Source organism: Bos javanicus, chromosome 1 (assembly GCF_032452875.1).
Source record: "Bos javanicus breed banteng chromosome 1, ARS-OSU_banteng_1.0, whole genome shotgun sequence".
NCBI classification, from domain to species: Eukaryota; Metazoa; Chordata; class Mammalia; order Artiodactyla; family Bovidae; genus Bos; species Bos javanicus.
The window spans coordinates 151,907,018-151,922,818 of record NC_083868.1 but is presented as its reverse complement, the minus strand read 5'-3'; the positions used below and the strand labels follow the sequence as shown (position 1 = coordinate 151,922,818).

At 46.8% G+C, this 15,801-nt stretch overlaps 1 protein-coding gene across 1 annotated transcript in view; it reads left to right on the top strand.

The window, feature by feature from the left end:
* LOC133253004 (collagen alpha-4(VI) chain-like) overlaps window positions 1–15,801 on the top strand; it is a 119,632-nt gene that overhangs the window by 93,165 nt on the left and 10,666 nt on the right. The window contains 4 exon segments of the mRNA XM_061426121.1: window positions 7,929–8,019; window positions 9,391–10,074; window positions 11,802–11,898; window positions 12,820–13,049. Of these exon segments, the coding sequence (XP_061282105.1) occupies window positions 7,929–8,019; window positions 9,391–10,074; window positions 11,802–11,898; window positions 12,820–13,049 (1,102 nt within the window).

Here is a 15,801-nt window from a genome sequence, read left to right as displayed (position 1 = left end):
GGTGTGCAGATACATCCTCCCATTCAGTAGGCTGCCTTTTATCTCTGTAGACAGTTTCCGTCACCTGCAAAAGCTTTTTCGTTCCCTGCCAGCTGCAAGGTGCTTGCATCTCAGTTCTACCCTTTGCTGTTGTTGTTGCTCCACTCTCCTCTTCATTCCTTAGACATATTCTTGTCCCAAGATGTGGAGGGATCACTCTGTGCCCTAAATTTAACATTTAGAAAGGATGTTCAGTGGCACTTGCTAGCTCAAATGTAGCAAATGACTTTGTTTCTGGTGACTTTGGCAAGGAGATAAACCATAAAAACGACTGTCACATCCTCAGAGCCTTTCAGAAAATCTTCATTTCTTCACAACCAGGCATAATGCATCCCATTACCTTCCCTACTCTGTGCTTTATCCCGTGTGGAATTGAGTTAGTGGAGTGAGAATATCCTGTAATTTTCCTTCTGAATTATCTGCCCGAGGGCTCCCTTGGATGATCTGTGGGGCTTTTTGTCTTTCATCTCTATGTTATTTTATTTTCTAGAATAACTTAGTATTCTAAAGCTTCTCAAAAAATGATGGTTGTTCAATTTAAAATAATTGTATAAACTAGAGGAACCAGAGATCAAATTGCCAATATCCGCTGGATCACGGAAAAAGCAAGAGAGTTCCAGAAAAACATTTATTTCTGCTTTATTGACTATGCCAAAGCCTTTGACTGTGTGGATCACAATAGACTGTGGAAAATTCTGAAAGAAATGGGAATACCAGACCACCTGATCTGCCTCTTGAGAAATTTATATGCAGGTCAGGAAGCAACAGTGAGAACTGGACATGGAACAACAGACTGGTTCCAAATAGGAAAAGGAGTACGTCAAGGCTGTATATTGTCACTCTGCTTATTTAACTTATATGCAGAGTACATCATGAGAAATGCTGGACTGGAAGAAACACAAACTGGAATCAAGATTGCCGGGAGAAATATCAATAACCTCAGATATGCAGATGACACCACCCTTATGGCAGAAAGTGAAGAGGAACTCAAAAGCCTCTTGATGAAAGTGAAAGTGGAGAGTTAAAAAGTTGGCTTAAAGCTCAACATTCAGAAAACGAAGATCATGGCATCTGGTCCCATCACTTCATGGGAAATAGATGGGGAAACAGTGGAAACAGTGTCAGACTTTATTTTGGGGGGCTCCAAAATCACTGCAGATGGTGACTGCAGCCATGAAATTAAAAGACACTTACTCCTTGGAAGGAAAGTTATGACCAACCTAGACAGCATATTGAAAAGCAGAGACATTACTTTGCCAACAAAGGTTCGTCTAGTCAAGGCTATGGTTTTTCCTGTGGTCATGTGTGGATGTGAGAGTTGGACTGTGAAGAAGGCTGAGCACCGAAGAATTGATACCTTTGAACTGTGGTGTTGGAGAAGACTCTTGAGAGTCCCTTGGACTGCAAGGAGATCCAACCAGTCCATTCTGAAGGAGATCAGCCCTGGGATTTCTTTGGAAGGAATGATGCTAAAGCTGAAACTCCAGTACTTTGGCCACCTCATGTGAAGAGTTGACTCATTGGAAAAGACTCTGATGCTGGGAGGGATTGGGGGCAGGAGGAGAAGGGGATGACAGAGGATGAGGTGGCTGGATGGCATCACTGACTTGATGGACGTGAGTCTGAGTGAACTCCGGGAGTTGGTGATGGACAGGGAGGCCTGGCATGCTGCGATTCATGGGGTCGCAAAGTGTCGGACACAACTGAGCGACTGAACTGAACTGAACTGATGCCCTAATTTCTCAGTCTGTTTAAACATGCTTGGAAGTTGTGGGCCATGTTGGAAAGATTTCTTAAGCCATCCATTATATCAACCTGAGGTCTAACTAAAGCAGTATTGTAACACTTGGGCTATTTGTGCTGAATCCCATTAAGAAATGTCCAATTGTCTTGTGTCCCAAAACATAAGACTTAATTTGCACCCTCTTTTAAAGTCTAAAAATGGAGCATTACAGGGAAAATGCAACTTGTGTGCCTCATTTTAAATTTCATTTTTCTTTATAAAAAACCTAGTATTTGTTCCTTTGAAACAATAGCTTTCAAAATAGCTCATATTTATTGATCCAGGTGCTATTCAAAGATCTTCTCATGTATAGATTCATATAATCCTTATAACAACTCAAAGAGATGACTGATATTTTTTCAGATGATGAAACTGAGGCACAGAGAAGAAAATAAGTTTCTCAGGGTCTGGAATCCCCATTCACAATGAGATTTTAATTCAAAAGTCAAAAATAGGAAAATAAGATAGTTGAGACGTTCTCAGCTCCTCTTGTGTATTAATTAGTTTTACCTATACAAGAGAAGGAATTGGCAACCCACTCCAGTATTCTTGCCTGGAGAATCCCGCAGACAAAGGAGCCTGGTGGGCTACAGTCCATGGGGTCCCAAAGAGTCGGACACGACTGAGCTACTAACATACACACACACATACATACAAGAATACTGTGAGAAAGATTTATGAACTGGCTCTATTTCTCTTTCTGTATATTGCTCTTAAAAAAAAAAATCCTAAGAATTGGCTATCATGGAGACAAAAGCCATTAGCTGTAGAATATGAAAGTATTAACAGGAAGGCCAAAGGGATTTGGGGGGAATAATTTAAAAATGGTATAATTTAGAATTCAGAAAAGTTGCAGGAGGACATTATTTTTCCTTTTTTTCTGAAGGATGTGCTGGGTTGTCCAGACAGACACTCAGAGGCCATCAGATGACCTGCTGTGGAGGCCTTGTCGGGCTGCTGGTTTTGATTAGATTGTTACCACCCAAGAGGCACCACCAGGATCAGAAGCCAAGGAAAGGAATTAGGCAATGAAGCTTTAAACTCTGGCTTTGCCCGTTGTGTAATCTGGACACGTGATTTGTCACTGGCGCTTCAATTTGGTCACATGTGAAATGGGGATAAACTCACAGATGTGCTGTGAGAGCTACAAGAGGTAGTGTTTACCGGGACCACTGACACTTTCTGTGTATGCAAAATGCAGGCCATTGTTACTGCTGTCTCCTCAAGGGCATTACTAGTGCGCCTTTGCCTGGCAACCACCTGTGAAATTGGAAAGCTTCCATTTGTTGATAGCACCTATGAAGGTCCAGCCACCATGCTATATGCTTTTCATGCTTTGTCATCATCACTCTTCACTCCTCAAGGTGTGTTCACGGGACCAGCAACCCATCAGTCTCACCCAGGTTTGTGAGAAAAGCCAAATCTTAACCTTTCTCCCTGACCCAGTCCATCAGGCTCCGCATCCTTAATGAGATCCCCACGTGGTTTCCATGAGTGGTAAAGTCTGAGGCGTCTTGGGCTGATCCCCATACTAATCTTGCAAGTTAATTATGATAAAACATTTCCCAGAGGAAGTGAGGGAAAGTCGGAGCTGAACTGACTTGTTCTAAACGACGCAGTCTTGAATCCACACTCTGGAGGTCTGACTCCCTGGTTCCTCTCTATCACTCAACACCCCCAATCCATGGTCCACACCCCCAGCGTTTGCTGAGAAGTCCAGGAAGAGCCAGCAGCTTCATGGCGCTCCTGGCGGGACCATGCCTCCTGCCTGGAGCTGGAATGAGACTCCAGATGGTTTCTGACTCTCCCTCCCTGGGGTCCTGTCAGCCCTGCCTCAGCCCTTGGCGACTCCTGCTTCTCAGCACTTGCTCCCGTCCCCTCTCCTCCCATCTGCCTGAGCCAAGGAGCCTCCTCCAGCTCAGTCCCAGGAAACAGCGCTGTCCTGTGCCTCTGGGAACTCAGCCCAAAAGCAGTCAAGTATTGATTTGAACCCTGTGGGTTTCTTGAGCTCAGGGCCCATAAGAGTGTTCTTTAATGCTGGGCGCTGAGGTTTGAAGGTTGTCTGTATCCTTCTATTTAAAGAAAAAGAGAATGTTTATGCAAATCCCTGTGCTTTATCCTTTCCCGCCCCTCCTCCATGCACTCTGTCTTTCAGTTCAGTTCAGTCGCTCAGTCATGCCCGACTCTGTGACCCCATGGACTGCAGCACGCCAGGCCTCCCTGTCCATCACCAACTCCTGGAGTTGACTTGTCTTTAGTACCCAGCTAAGGTCCCCTAGAGAAGGAAATGGCAACCCACTCCAGTACTCTCGCCTGGAAAATTCCATGGACTGAGGAGGCCTGGAGTGCTACAGTCCATGGGGTCGCAAAGAGTCAGACATGACTGAGCAACTTCACTTTGCTGCACTTCAGTCTCATCAGAGCACAACTGGACACTCAGAGGGGAAGCTGGTTGATGGAGTCATGAGAGGCGCTGATTCAAGCTGCAGCTCAGCTCCGAGCTGTCAGCACGTCACGTGGCTTGTCTTTCAGGTGCCCTGTTGGTGAGGTTTCCTTCTCTGGTGCTGATGGGCGTCTGCAGTGGGGATCATGGAGTTGGGCTCCTCTTTTCATGCTGCAGTTCCCTCCCACACGATCTCTCTGCTTGAGCCTTCTTCAGAATCATCTTGTCTACCTTATCAGTGACTGTGCTGGCAAGCCCAAAGTCAAAGTAATGAGATGTTAATGAACAGCAGCTAGATGCAGATAAGTCTAAAGTGAACCAGTATTCCCCTTAGACCTCTGCTGTGTCTTTGTGTACTTGTTCCCACAATTTGATCTTTGTAAGAATAGTAAAAAATTTTAAGCGTTATCATCAAAGTATTCTTCCTCAGAGCTAAAAAAAAAAAAAAAAAAGATAAACATTTTGTAGTGATTCCAATTCAGTTGAATTTGGTTGTTCTCCAGCTGGCAGAACAGCAGATGGAAGAGTTGAGCTGCTCTGAGAAGAAAGTTAACACCGTGTTCCGAACAAGGCAGATACCAAGGACACTTATGAAGGACCAGGCTGTGTTGAGACAGGAAGAAACCTCAGCAGCATTGACTCCTACCCCAAATTCTGTTGTTGAGGAAATAGGCCAAAGGCTTGTCCGAGGTCACCCAGCCAATCCTGGCCAACCAAGGACTAGGACCTGAGCTCCTGACACCTGGTTCCATTGGTGCTGCCTAGAACCTTTCCTGTGAACCTTTCCTTTATATTAATACAGACTTGAGGGTATGCTTGAATTTATTTGAAGTCTTTCATACTACCTCTAAAAGTCTCATCAATTTTGCATTTTATAAGACACTTCAACCACGTTTCCCACGATTTAAGCGTAATATTCACCAGGTTAGCCTTTCCCCACAACTCCTGGAGGAAAGTCCATGTTCCCAGTGCTCCCCCAGTCTTCTCATATCTCCTGGGACGCTGCTGTGGATCCTGGTTTCAGAAGCCTTCCCGACGGCCTCATGTGATTTCCAGTAAAGCTGTTAATGTGCCACATCCACGCCAACACTGTTGTCTCTAGCGCTTGGTAATTTACTACATCTACTTTAGTTTGGTCCATACTCAGATCTGATGACCATGTGGAATGGATCTGAATGTTGGGTGTTGGCAACTCTGCACTCACTGCTCGTCTCAGCTTCCCTCCATCTGGCTGGGTGTTGCAGGGTTTCAAATGTGCTGTCCGTTGGAATGTGTCTTCTCCCTGGGGGCGGAGGGTGTTGAGAAGAATCATGAATAGCCACTGCTTATCTCTGGGCATCTATGCCTGCTGTTCCTTCACACCATAATGCTTCTTTGCCAGTTAAGGGTCCTACTGATTCTCCCAAAAGTGCCAGATGTTATTATCTTCATCAGGTTCCCTTTATTCATCTGCTTTGAAACGCATCTCCAGTTCCTGTGTTACTAAAATGTGTTATGGGGTGTCTTTCCTTCTTGAGCATTGTTTGCCGGTCCTTCCACTCTTTGAAGGTGTGGCTCTGTCATTTCTGTGCCTCCAGGCAGTTTGTTATGTCTTTTCCTAGCAGCCCTTTCATCAGTCTTGGTTGACTCGAATGTCTAAGTCAGGAAAAAGCCTCATTTTAGAGAAGGCAATGGCACCCCACTCCAGTACTCTTGCCTGGAAAATCCCATGGGCGGAGGAGCCTGGTGGGCTGAAGTCCATGGGGTTGCTAAGAGTCGGACACGACTGAGCGACTTCACTTTCACTTTTCACTTTTCACTTTCATGCATTGGAGAAGGAAATGGCAACCCACTCCAGTGTTCTTGCCTGGAGAATCTCAGGGACCGGGGAGCCTGGTGGGCTGACGTCTATGGGGTCACACAGAGTCGGACACGACTGAAGTGACTTAGCAGCAGTAGACGGCTTTTAGCATGGGAGACTTAGGAATGTTCTCATGTTTGTTTTGTTTTATATTAGCATAAACAAAAGTTCCACTCTCAATATTTCTTTCCCCACAAGCGTTTTTCCTTCAGGGAAGCTCAGTGTGAAGGATCATGCTGGGGATACACGGCAGTCCTAACAGAAAGAGTGAATGCTCTGTAAGGAGTGTGCGTTCCAGAATGTTCTTTTCCAAAGTAAACCCTGCCTGTCTCGCTCCCTGAGGACAGGCATGACATCTTTGTTTGCTGAGCACCTTGCCACCCGAGGAAGGGCCAGGTCTGCCTGGTCCCAGCCAAAGGGATGCAAGGGGCAGGGCTGACTCCCAGGGAGTACTGTCCTACATGCTTTAAAAAAGTAATTTATTTTTTGTATTTATTTGGCTGTGCTAGGCCTTACTTGCAGCATGAGGTCTTCTCTTCTGGAGCACAGGCTCAGTAGCTGTGGTACACGGGCCTAGCTGCTCCACATGGGCCTGTGGGATCTTTCCTAACCAGGGGTTGAACCTGTGTCCCCTGCCCTGGAAGGCAAATTCTCAACCAGGGAAGTCCCTGTCCTACACGCTTTGACAGGGGTGGAAAACCACATGGCCATGACTAAGCTTGGATATCCAGCTCTTTGCAAACCACACCTCAATTCCTGAGAGAAATAATACGAAAGTGTTCCTAATCATTACAAGGGGGAAACCCTGCAAAGAGCCTGCATTAGCCAGAGCATGCCTGCCCCAGTCTCAGGGGCTCAACACGAGAAAGTGTTATTTCTCCATCTGTCACCAGTGGCGCGGGTTCCTTGGGGGTGTGGGTGAAAGGAAGGGTACTTTGCTGCATTCAGGACCCAGGCTCCTTCTATCGGTGACTCCATCATGTCCTAGGGCCTCAAGGCCTTTTCTGAATCCTCCACAGCTGGCTGGCAAAGGAGGAGGTGGAGCTCGTGCATACCCTGGGAATGGCATTCACTGCTTCCACCTCCATGCTGTTGGCTAGACCTTGGTCATATGGTCCAAGTGACTGCAGGGAAGGATGGAAATGTAGTCTGGTTTTCAGAAGAAGAGAGAATAAGTATGTTGATTATCTAGCCAGTTATCACACGGACCTTGCTGGATTCATTACTGTTAATATAATTTGTCTTTTAAACCTGATATCAGTTATTAAATTAATCATAATAGGAAAGGGTCTGTGAAGGAAATAAATGGATTTTCCATCCCTACAAAACCTTCCCCGATTCCCCCTCCCTCTTACCAGCTCTGGCCTCTCTGATGATCTCTGCCTCCTTCCATCCTTGTGGCTTATGACCTAGATCTGTGACCATGTCCTTGAAGGGTCTGCATGTTCATGATTAATAACTCCCACCACACTGCATCACACACCATGGACAATCCCTAGAGATTTACAGAATTTATAAATGACTGAAGCCTTAACTCCCTTACCCTCACTCCAATAGACCTGACGTTGGTTGAGTTTTATACATGTGGCCACACCTCATATACCCACACCGATGGTATAGTCCAACCTCCAGCTTAGGACTAGAGAACTATGTGACTGTAAATAGCTGGACTATAAATGCCAGATTATATAGACATAGAGAGTTACACATGTTCTTTAAAAATATCATATTAATGATTTTCTCATCTGAATTGGAAGGTGCATGAAAAATGTGGCCTGAGATTTAGCACCGCTAATGATAATTTGTGTATGTGTTGGCACTAGATGAATGGAAGCAACAGATTTCATCTGTATGTCTGGGAGACGGAGAGCCAGCAGCGTGTGGAACGCATGGCCCGCTGCACCCTCTGCTATGGTAAGCCTGGACAGCGCTGCTGGTCGGATTGATGTCTTCAGAGCAGGGTGAATTAGCTGGTGGCCACAGGCCAGCTGTGCTCTGCAGATGTGTATCAGTTTTTCTTGGGAAGTCAGAACAGGCCAGAGAGTCTCAGACACGGCATTCCTTTGTGGCCACAGTCAGCCAGAGATGCGCGGTGCCTGCCCCCTTTGGAGAGCAAGTATCAGCTAGTGCCCCGCCATCTGGTCCCTCCCCCACCCTGGCTTCTCATCCTGGCCCCTCTGCCTCCTTACCTGTCCTGCCAAGGCTTCTGGATATGCCTGGGTTCATGTCCCTTCCTCATTTGACCATTAGTGTGACAGGCGGACCACTGAGCTCAGGTCAAGAGCATTAAGTTCTCGGCCTGGAACTGCCATTGGCCGCCAGCAGGGTCTCGGAAAGACCTCAGCTTCCACACCTCACACCAGCCTGGGCACAGAAGAAGCAGTGTTGCTGAAACCCACGCACACCCACATGTGAAGAGCTGTCCTGCACATCACCTTCCCCTGGGGCCAGCCCGAGTCCTGGACAGGAAAGCAAAAGGGAATTCTGCAGCTCCCTCTCCTGGATCCACCCTAAGTCCTAAAGCTGCCGTGAGAGGTGTGGCTCTGAAAACCTGGTCAGATACAGGAACTGCTGTTCGTAGGGCATGTTACAGCTGAGCAACTTCTTTCCCGTTCATTATTTTGTTTGACGCTGTGGTCCCTCTGGGCCTCTACCCGCTCCTGCACAAGTGAAAGCCCAGCTGGGGTTTATGGAACCTGAGCTCTGACTACACAGGCGTTGTTCTGAGCACTTACGTATATTAACTCACTTTAAAGTTAAAAACCGCACAACCAGCTTCGTAAGAGAGGTTTATTATTATGAGTATCATTATCTCCATCAGTGGAGAAGGAAATGGCAACCCACTCTACTACTTTTGCCTGGAAAATTCCATGGACGGAGGAGTCTGGTAGGCTACAGTCCATGGGGTCGCAGAGTTGGACAGGACTGAGCAACTTCACTCTCAGTTTCGCATTCTATCTCCATCAGACAGATGAGGAATCTGAGTAATCTGCCCCGGGTCACACACCCAGTAAGAGGCGGGCTTGACTGTACCAAGTAGAGGGGCTCTGAACCTAGGGATTAGGAAGCCATGTGGCCTGGTGGTTAGAAACATTAACTGTGGAATCAGATATACTCTCAACTCTTCTTCTGAAAAACAGGCGTGTTTATTTACAGCACCCATCTTCTGGCTGAAGTCATCCCCAGGCAGACAGCCTTCAGCAGTGGCTCTCCCTACTGAGTGCCTGGAAGCGTGTGTGCCTGGAAAGGAAAGGGGCTCATGGTAACCCCGCTTCTCCTCCGCAGATCAGTGCCTCCCGGCCCCGGAGTGCGGGCGGGGCAGGCCCGGGCCTCTGCAAGTGGATGCGGACATCGCCTTCCTGGTGGACGGCTCCCGCGGCGTGGGCGCCGACCTCTACCGGGTAGCCTTGACCTTGGTGGACGCCGTGCTCGACGAGCTGGAGGTGGCGAGGCAGCCGAGCACGTCTCCCCGTGGAGCCCGCGTGGCCCTGGTGACACACACGACCCCCGGCTTCTGGCCTGGAGAGGGGAGGTCCCCCGTGCTCGAGGGCTTCCACCTGACCGCGTATGGCCACCGGGCACAGATGCAGAGGAGCATCCTCGAGGCCTCGGGCCACCCCCTGCGGGGAGCGCCGGCCCTGGGCCATGCCCTGGAGTGGACGCTGGAGAAGGTGCTCCTGGCCGCCCCGCTGCTCCAGAGGGCGCAGGTCCTCTTTGCCATAGTGGCCAGTGAGACCAGCAGCTGGGACCGGGAGAAATTAAGGACTCTGTCCCTGGAGGCCAAGTGCAAGGGCGTCACTCTGTTTGTGCTGGCCTTGGGCCCGGGCGTGGGGACCCGCGAGCTGGCAGAGCTGGTCCACGTGGCCAGCTCCCCCTCGGAGCAGCACCTGCTACACCTAGGAGGGGTCTCAGAGGCAGAGGTGGCTTATGCCCTGGGCTTCACGCGGGCCTTCCTGAACCTCTTAAAAAGTGAGCAGACAGGGATGCCTGGCGGGGTGGGAAGAGGCAAGCACAGAGCCTGGCATATGGGTGGGTGGGTGCCCATGGCACCATCGCCCTTGCTGGGCTGTAGGCTGCCCTGTGGTCTCCACCTCTAGGGCAGACCCCAGGGAGCACCCCACTTCCTGAAAACCCTAAGCTACGTTGCCCTGACACGCTGCCAAGCTTAGTGTTGGCTTCTTGTCTGGTGGCTGGGAGGCCTCAGGTTTCCACCGAATCTTTTGATTTTGTCATTTACCAGAATGAGGATAAAAATCTCTTCTCTATTTGTGAAGCCTATGTTCAAATATGTGCGTGGAAGCAACACTGCTGTACGTGCATAAAGAATAGTTACTGTTATTGCTGTGTCCAGTGATCCAGAGTCCACTGCTATAGAACAGTGCTTCGCAGATTTTAACATGTACATGCTTTTCCTGGGGATCTAGTTACACTTTGGATTTTGATTCAGTGCGTCTGAGCTGGGGCCCGAGAGTCTGCATTTTTACAAAAGATTTCATTGAAGTATAGTCAGTTTATAATGTTGTGTATTTCTCTGTGCAGCAAAAATGGACAGTGCACATTTTAAATAAGCCCCTGGCTGATGCTGCTGGGGCAGGGACCGTACTTTGAGTAGCGCGTTTTCAGGGACTTGCTAGGAAACGAGGGAGACAGGACAGAAACCTGGAACCTCTCATCTCAGGTTGGAGCACCGGTGAAAAGTGCTGTGACCACGCAGCTTGGCCAGACTTCTTCCCTGTGTCCTGTCCTACTTCCTCACTTCCAGTCAGAACAAGTTGAATGAGATTTATGGGTAACTGGCACCAAATCTGTATCCTCGCATGACGATGGAGATGGTTAGGACTGGAGGGTGGGTATTATCCTGGTCACATTTGCAGGAGTTTGTCTTGGGCTTTGTCCAACCGTGCATAGTCCCACACAACTCACGTGTGGGTGCCTCCCTGTGGCGTGGGAGGCCTTCCTGCCCTCTTTGCTGGGGGACATCAGCTTCTCAGTTTATAAGTGGGTATGACATCCCGTCACATAAAGCTCCGCTGTCACTGAGGGAATAAAGGCAGTCTGATGGACACCTTAGAAATAGAGACACAGCTCTTGTGCCTCTGTAGCTTGAGAGACATGGACATTAATGAATTGGTTCTAGTCTAATCTTTGCCACTCAAGAGCTGTGTGATTCTAGAAAGGTCAGTGAACCTTGAGATTCCTTACCTTTGCAAGAGATGGAAGAAGGAACTGTAACAGATGACTGAAGGCTTAGTGATTCTTTGAGGGAGAAGGAGGCTAGAGGATTATTTTTCTAGTCTATTTTAATTTCGCTTTACTTTATGTGTTTTATTACATTAGGTTGCATTTCATATTTTGTTCTATTCTTTTATGTTATGATTTAATTTTATATTGCTTATACAATAGAATTCATTTTATACTTTCATTTTGCTTGTATTTTTATTTTTCTATTTGTATTTATTTTGTGCTTTGAGTTTACATCTTTTTGATTTTATGTCAATAGACTTTTTTGTTTTCTAGTTTATTTTGTTATACTTTATTTTGTTTTATTGTATATTTTACACTTTAATTGATTTTATTTTATGTCTTATGTCTTAATGGGTAATATTTTGGTCTTGTGCTTTATTTTACTTCATTTTATTTTTGAGCTTCATATCATTTTATGCTTTATTTGATGTGATGTTTTATTTCATTTTTAGGTGACACTAATCAGTACCCACCTCCAGAGCTCATTGAAAAGTGTGGGGGCCCAAGCCGAGGGGACACCCTGCTGCAACGCATCTTGCCTGTCAAGAGGTAGGCTGAGGGTGGGGCTGGGCTTGTCCCACGGCTCTGTGCCCTGCAGGGACTGTTTCCCTAAGTTCAGTTCAGTTCAGTCACTCAGTCATGTCCAACTCTTTGTGACCCCATGAACCTCAGCACACCAGGCCTCCCTGTCCATCACCAACTTCCAGAGTTTACCCAAACTCATGTCCATTGAGCCAGTGATGCCATCCAACCATCTCATCCTCTGTCGTCCCCTTCTCCTCCTTCGCTCAATCTTTCCCAGCATCGGGGTCTTTTCAAATGAGTCAGTTCTTCTCATCAGGTGGCCAAAGTATTGGAGTCTCAGCTTCAGCATCAGTCCTTCCAATGAATATTCAGGACTGATTTCCTTTAGGATGGACTGGTTGGATCTCCTTTCAGTCCAAGGGGCTCTCAAGAGTCTTCTCCAACACCACAGTTCAAAAGCATCAATTCTTCTGCGCTCAACTTTCTTTATAGTCCAACTCTCACAGCCATACATGACCACTGGAAAAACCATTGCCTGTCTTCCTCAGGTCACAGGCAAACCAGTCCTTGACTCAAACCACTGGGATTCAGATGCTCCTGTGTTTAACGATTCTGATATGGTTTGGTTTTTTGTTTTCTTATTTTTCAATAGTAAGAGTAATACAGGACCAATAAAATTCAAGGAGCACGTACGTGTATTAGAGCAATCAGTAACAGTTTTCCTATCCACTGCATTTCCCATCCTCTAATCCCACGTCCTGGAGGTAAAATTGATCATGCTAAACATATTATTCTGATGTTTGTCCCAACACCCCTGCAAACCTAAGACAACAGCTGGTTTGATAATGAAGCCATCAGCAGATACCCAAGCCTGAAGCGCCCCGAGCCCAGTGGTACCAAGTGGGACTCACCCCCTCATTCTCCCAGTCTTTTGTTTCTGCGCAGGTTGCCCAAGCGCCAGTTTGGCAAATCTGGCCTTACTGATGATTTGGAAGCACTCGAAGCAGCAGGCTCTTTTCGAGAGGAGAATAGAGAAGCCACAATGACGTCTATCACTCAGCAAGAAGCACTTGAGAATTATGAAAAGAGTGGCTACGATGCTGAAGAAAATCATCAAAAAGATCCAGCAAAACTGAAAAAAACTGGAAAAGAAAGAAATTCGGGCAATGTCTATGGTAAAAACCCAACTACTCCTTGCTCCTTGGGTTGAATTTACCTTTAAAAATCTTTAGCTTAAAAAAAAAAATCCTGTGCACCGTGTTAGCATGCAGACATCAGCTTTGTGTAGTTTGCTTGCAAGAGCACAGATTCATGTATGCAGCTAAAAATAACTAGTTTCAGGAAATAGTAGAAGGCTGACTTTTATTTGACTTTAAGTATGGAGCTAACAGAAGCTGTCTGAGGGAGTGTTATAGAGTCTCACCCCATGGAGTGTCTGTACTTTATTGTGGAAACAATGATCTATTGCAGAAGTGGCAAACATACCCTTGACCTTTAGGGAAGATGCTCTGGCTTGTAGAAGGCTCCTTCATCTATGAGTGGCCACATGTGCTATGACCGAGTTTAAGGAACATTTTGGATCCGTCTAAGACAACCATGCTCCCTTGGTGGCTCAGATGGTAAAGAGTCCACCTGCAGTGTAGGAGACCTGGGTTTGATCCCTGGATCCGGAAGATCCCCTGTAGAAGGGAATGGCAACCCACTCCAGTATTCTTGCCTGGAAAAGTCCATGGACAGAGGAGCCTGGCAGGCTACGGTCTATGGGATCTCATAGAGTTGGACACAACTGAGCTACTAACACTTTCATTTTTCAAGGCAACTGTAGCATCAATTTTGGATTATGGCCAATGCCATTGCCACCTCTTACATGGGATCAACAAATTAAGCCAAACAGTAAACACATTAGAAAGAGATCTGAGGGCATTTGATTCTGAAGTTTCTAAAAGGCAGGGAAAGGATAGCTGAGAGTTTCTAGAGAGTGGTATGGTCAGTCTCACTTAGATTAGATGAGAGGTCGCCTCCCAGAGGTTTTGAATGTGCCTGCATGATTCTGTCTCTGGTGCTCTATCTAGATGGCCATGAAAAGTTATTTCCTCTCTCTGCAGCTCAGTTTTCTGACCTGTAAAATGGGGATTATGTGAGTGCCTGACTCATGGGGTTGTTTTGAAGATGAAACTTGATAATTCATATGTTTGCCACACAGTAAGCATACAAGCTAGCTGCTAAGATGCTGATTTGTCCTTTGTCTTTTCCAAAGAAAACACATATCCAGAGGAAAGGGAAAACTGGACAGACATGGGAATACTAGGCAGGACAGTAACATTTCCCCTCCTTAGGCTAGACATTAACCACAGAAAAGCTTATTTTGTTGACTCTTAACGCTTTTTGTGTATAATGTCTGCCAAGTGTGCTAAAGGTCACTAAGGCAGTGGTTTTCAATCTCGGCTGTAATTGAGAATCATCTGAGAAGTTTTAAGCATTCTCACCACCCAGGCCTCATCCCAGAGCAATCCAATCAGAATCTCTAGGTGTGGAACTGAGCCGGTGATTCTCCTGAGCAACTGAGAGTGAGAAACACGGCCCCAGTGAGTCTTTCCGCACAGAATCAAGGTGAACAGGGTGGAAGAGAGCCTCCTCATGATGTAGTTCAATGCTATTCACAGGGGCAAGACGGTTTCCAGAATTCCCCGGAGCTCTGTTCCTTGGCCCTGGCCAGTGCCCTCTCCCGCTGTATCCCACGGTTGCCCTGAGCATTTGCCTCCTCCTCACCCCCCTTCTTCCATATCTTCTCCTCTAGCACCTGCCCTGTTTTCTTGGTTTCAGAAGTAAAGGCAGCCAAGTGCAACCTCCTGCAACTCCCTGTGTCGCTGCCAGCCTTGCTCCCTGCCCGCCCTCCAGTCAGAAGAAAGAGCTGTTTCTTGTCTTTAAGGGTGTGCTGAAAGCCATCAAGGGACCAAAGGGCTGGTCAGACCTCGATGACTGCAGCTCCTCAGGGCTGAATCACTGCTGCCCACTGCCTTCCTCGTCAAGTCCTCTCCTGTGTTAGCTGCAGAGACAACATAATTTTTGAAATTTATTCTTTCTTTATTTTTTTAATGGAAATATAGTTGATTTTCAGTGTTCTGTTAATTTCTGCTCAGTGACTCAGTTATATGTGTGTGTGTGTGTGTGTGTGTATATATTCTTTTCCATTGTGGTTTATTACAGGATATTGAATACAGTTCTCTGTGCTTTATAGTAGGACCTTGTTGTCTATCCACTCTATCTTCTAACCCCAGACTCCCAGTCCATCCCCCCTAACCATTTTCCTCATAGCAACCACAAGTCTGTTCTCTGTGTAAGTGGGTCTCTTTCTGTTTCATAGATAATTTTATTTGCATCATATTTTAGATTCCACATATAAGTGATATCATATGGTATTTGTCTTTTTTTCTGATTTATTTCCCTTAGTATGATAATCTGTAGGTCCAACTGTGCGCGTGTGTCTGAAGTTGCTTCAGGCGTGTCTGACTCTTTGGAACCCCATGGACTGTAGCCCACAGACTCCTCTGTCCTTGGGATTCTCCAGGCATGAATACTGGAGTGGGTTGCCATGCCCTCCTCCAGGGGATCTTCCCAATCCAGGGACTGAACCCACATCTCTTAGGTCTCCTGCATTGGCAGGGGGGTTCTTTACCACTAGCGCCACCTGAGAAGCCCCTAGGTCCAATGCTGCAAATGGCATTCTTTCCTTTTCATGGCTAATGTTCCATTGTACCTATGTACCATATTTTCTTTACCCATTCATCTGTTGATGGATATTGGGTTGTTTCCATGTATTGGCGAATTGCAAATAGCGCTACTGTGAATGTTGGGATACATGTATCTTTTTGAATTATATTTTTTTCCCCCAGATATATGCCCAGGAGTGGGACTGCAGAAACATAT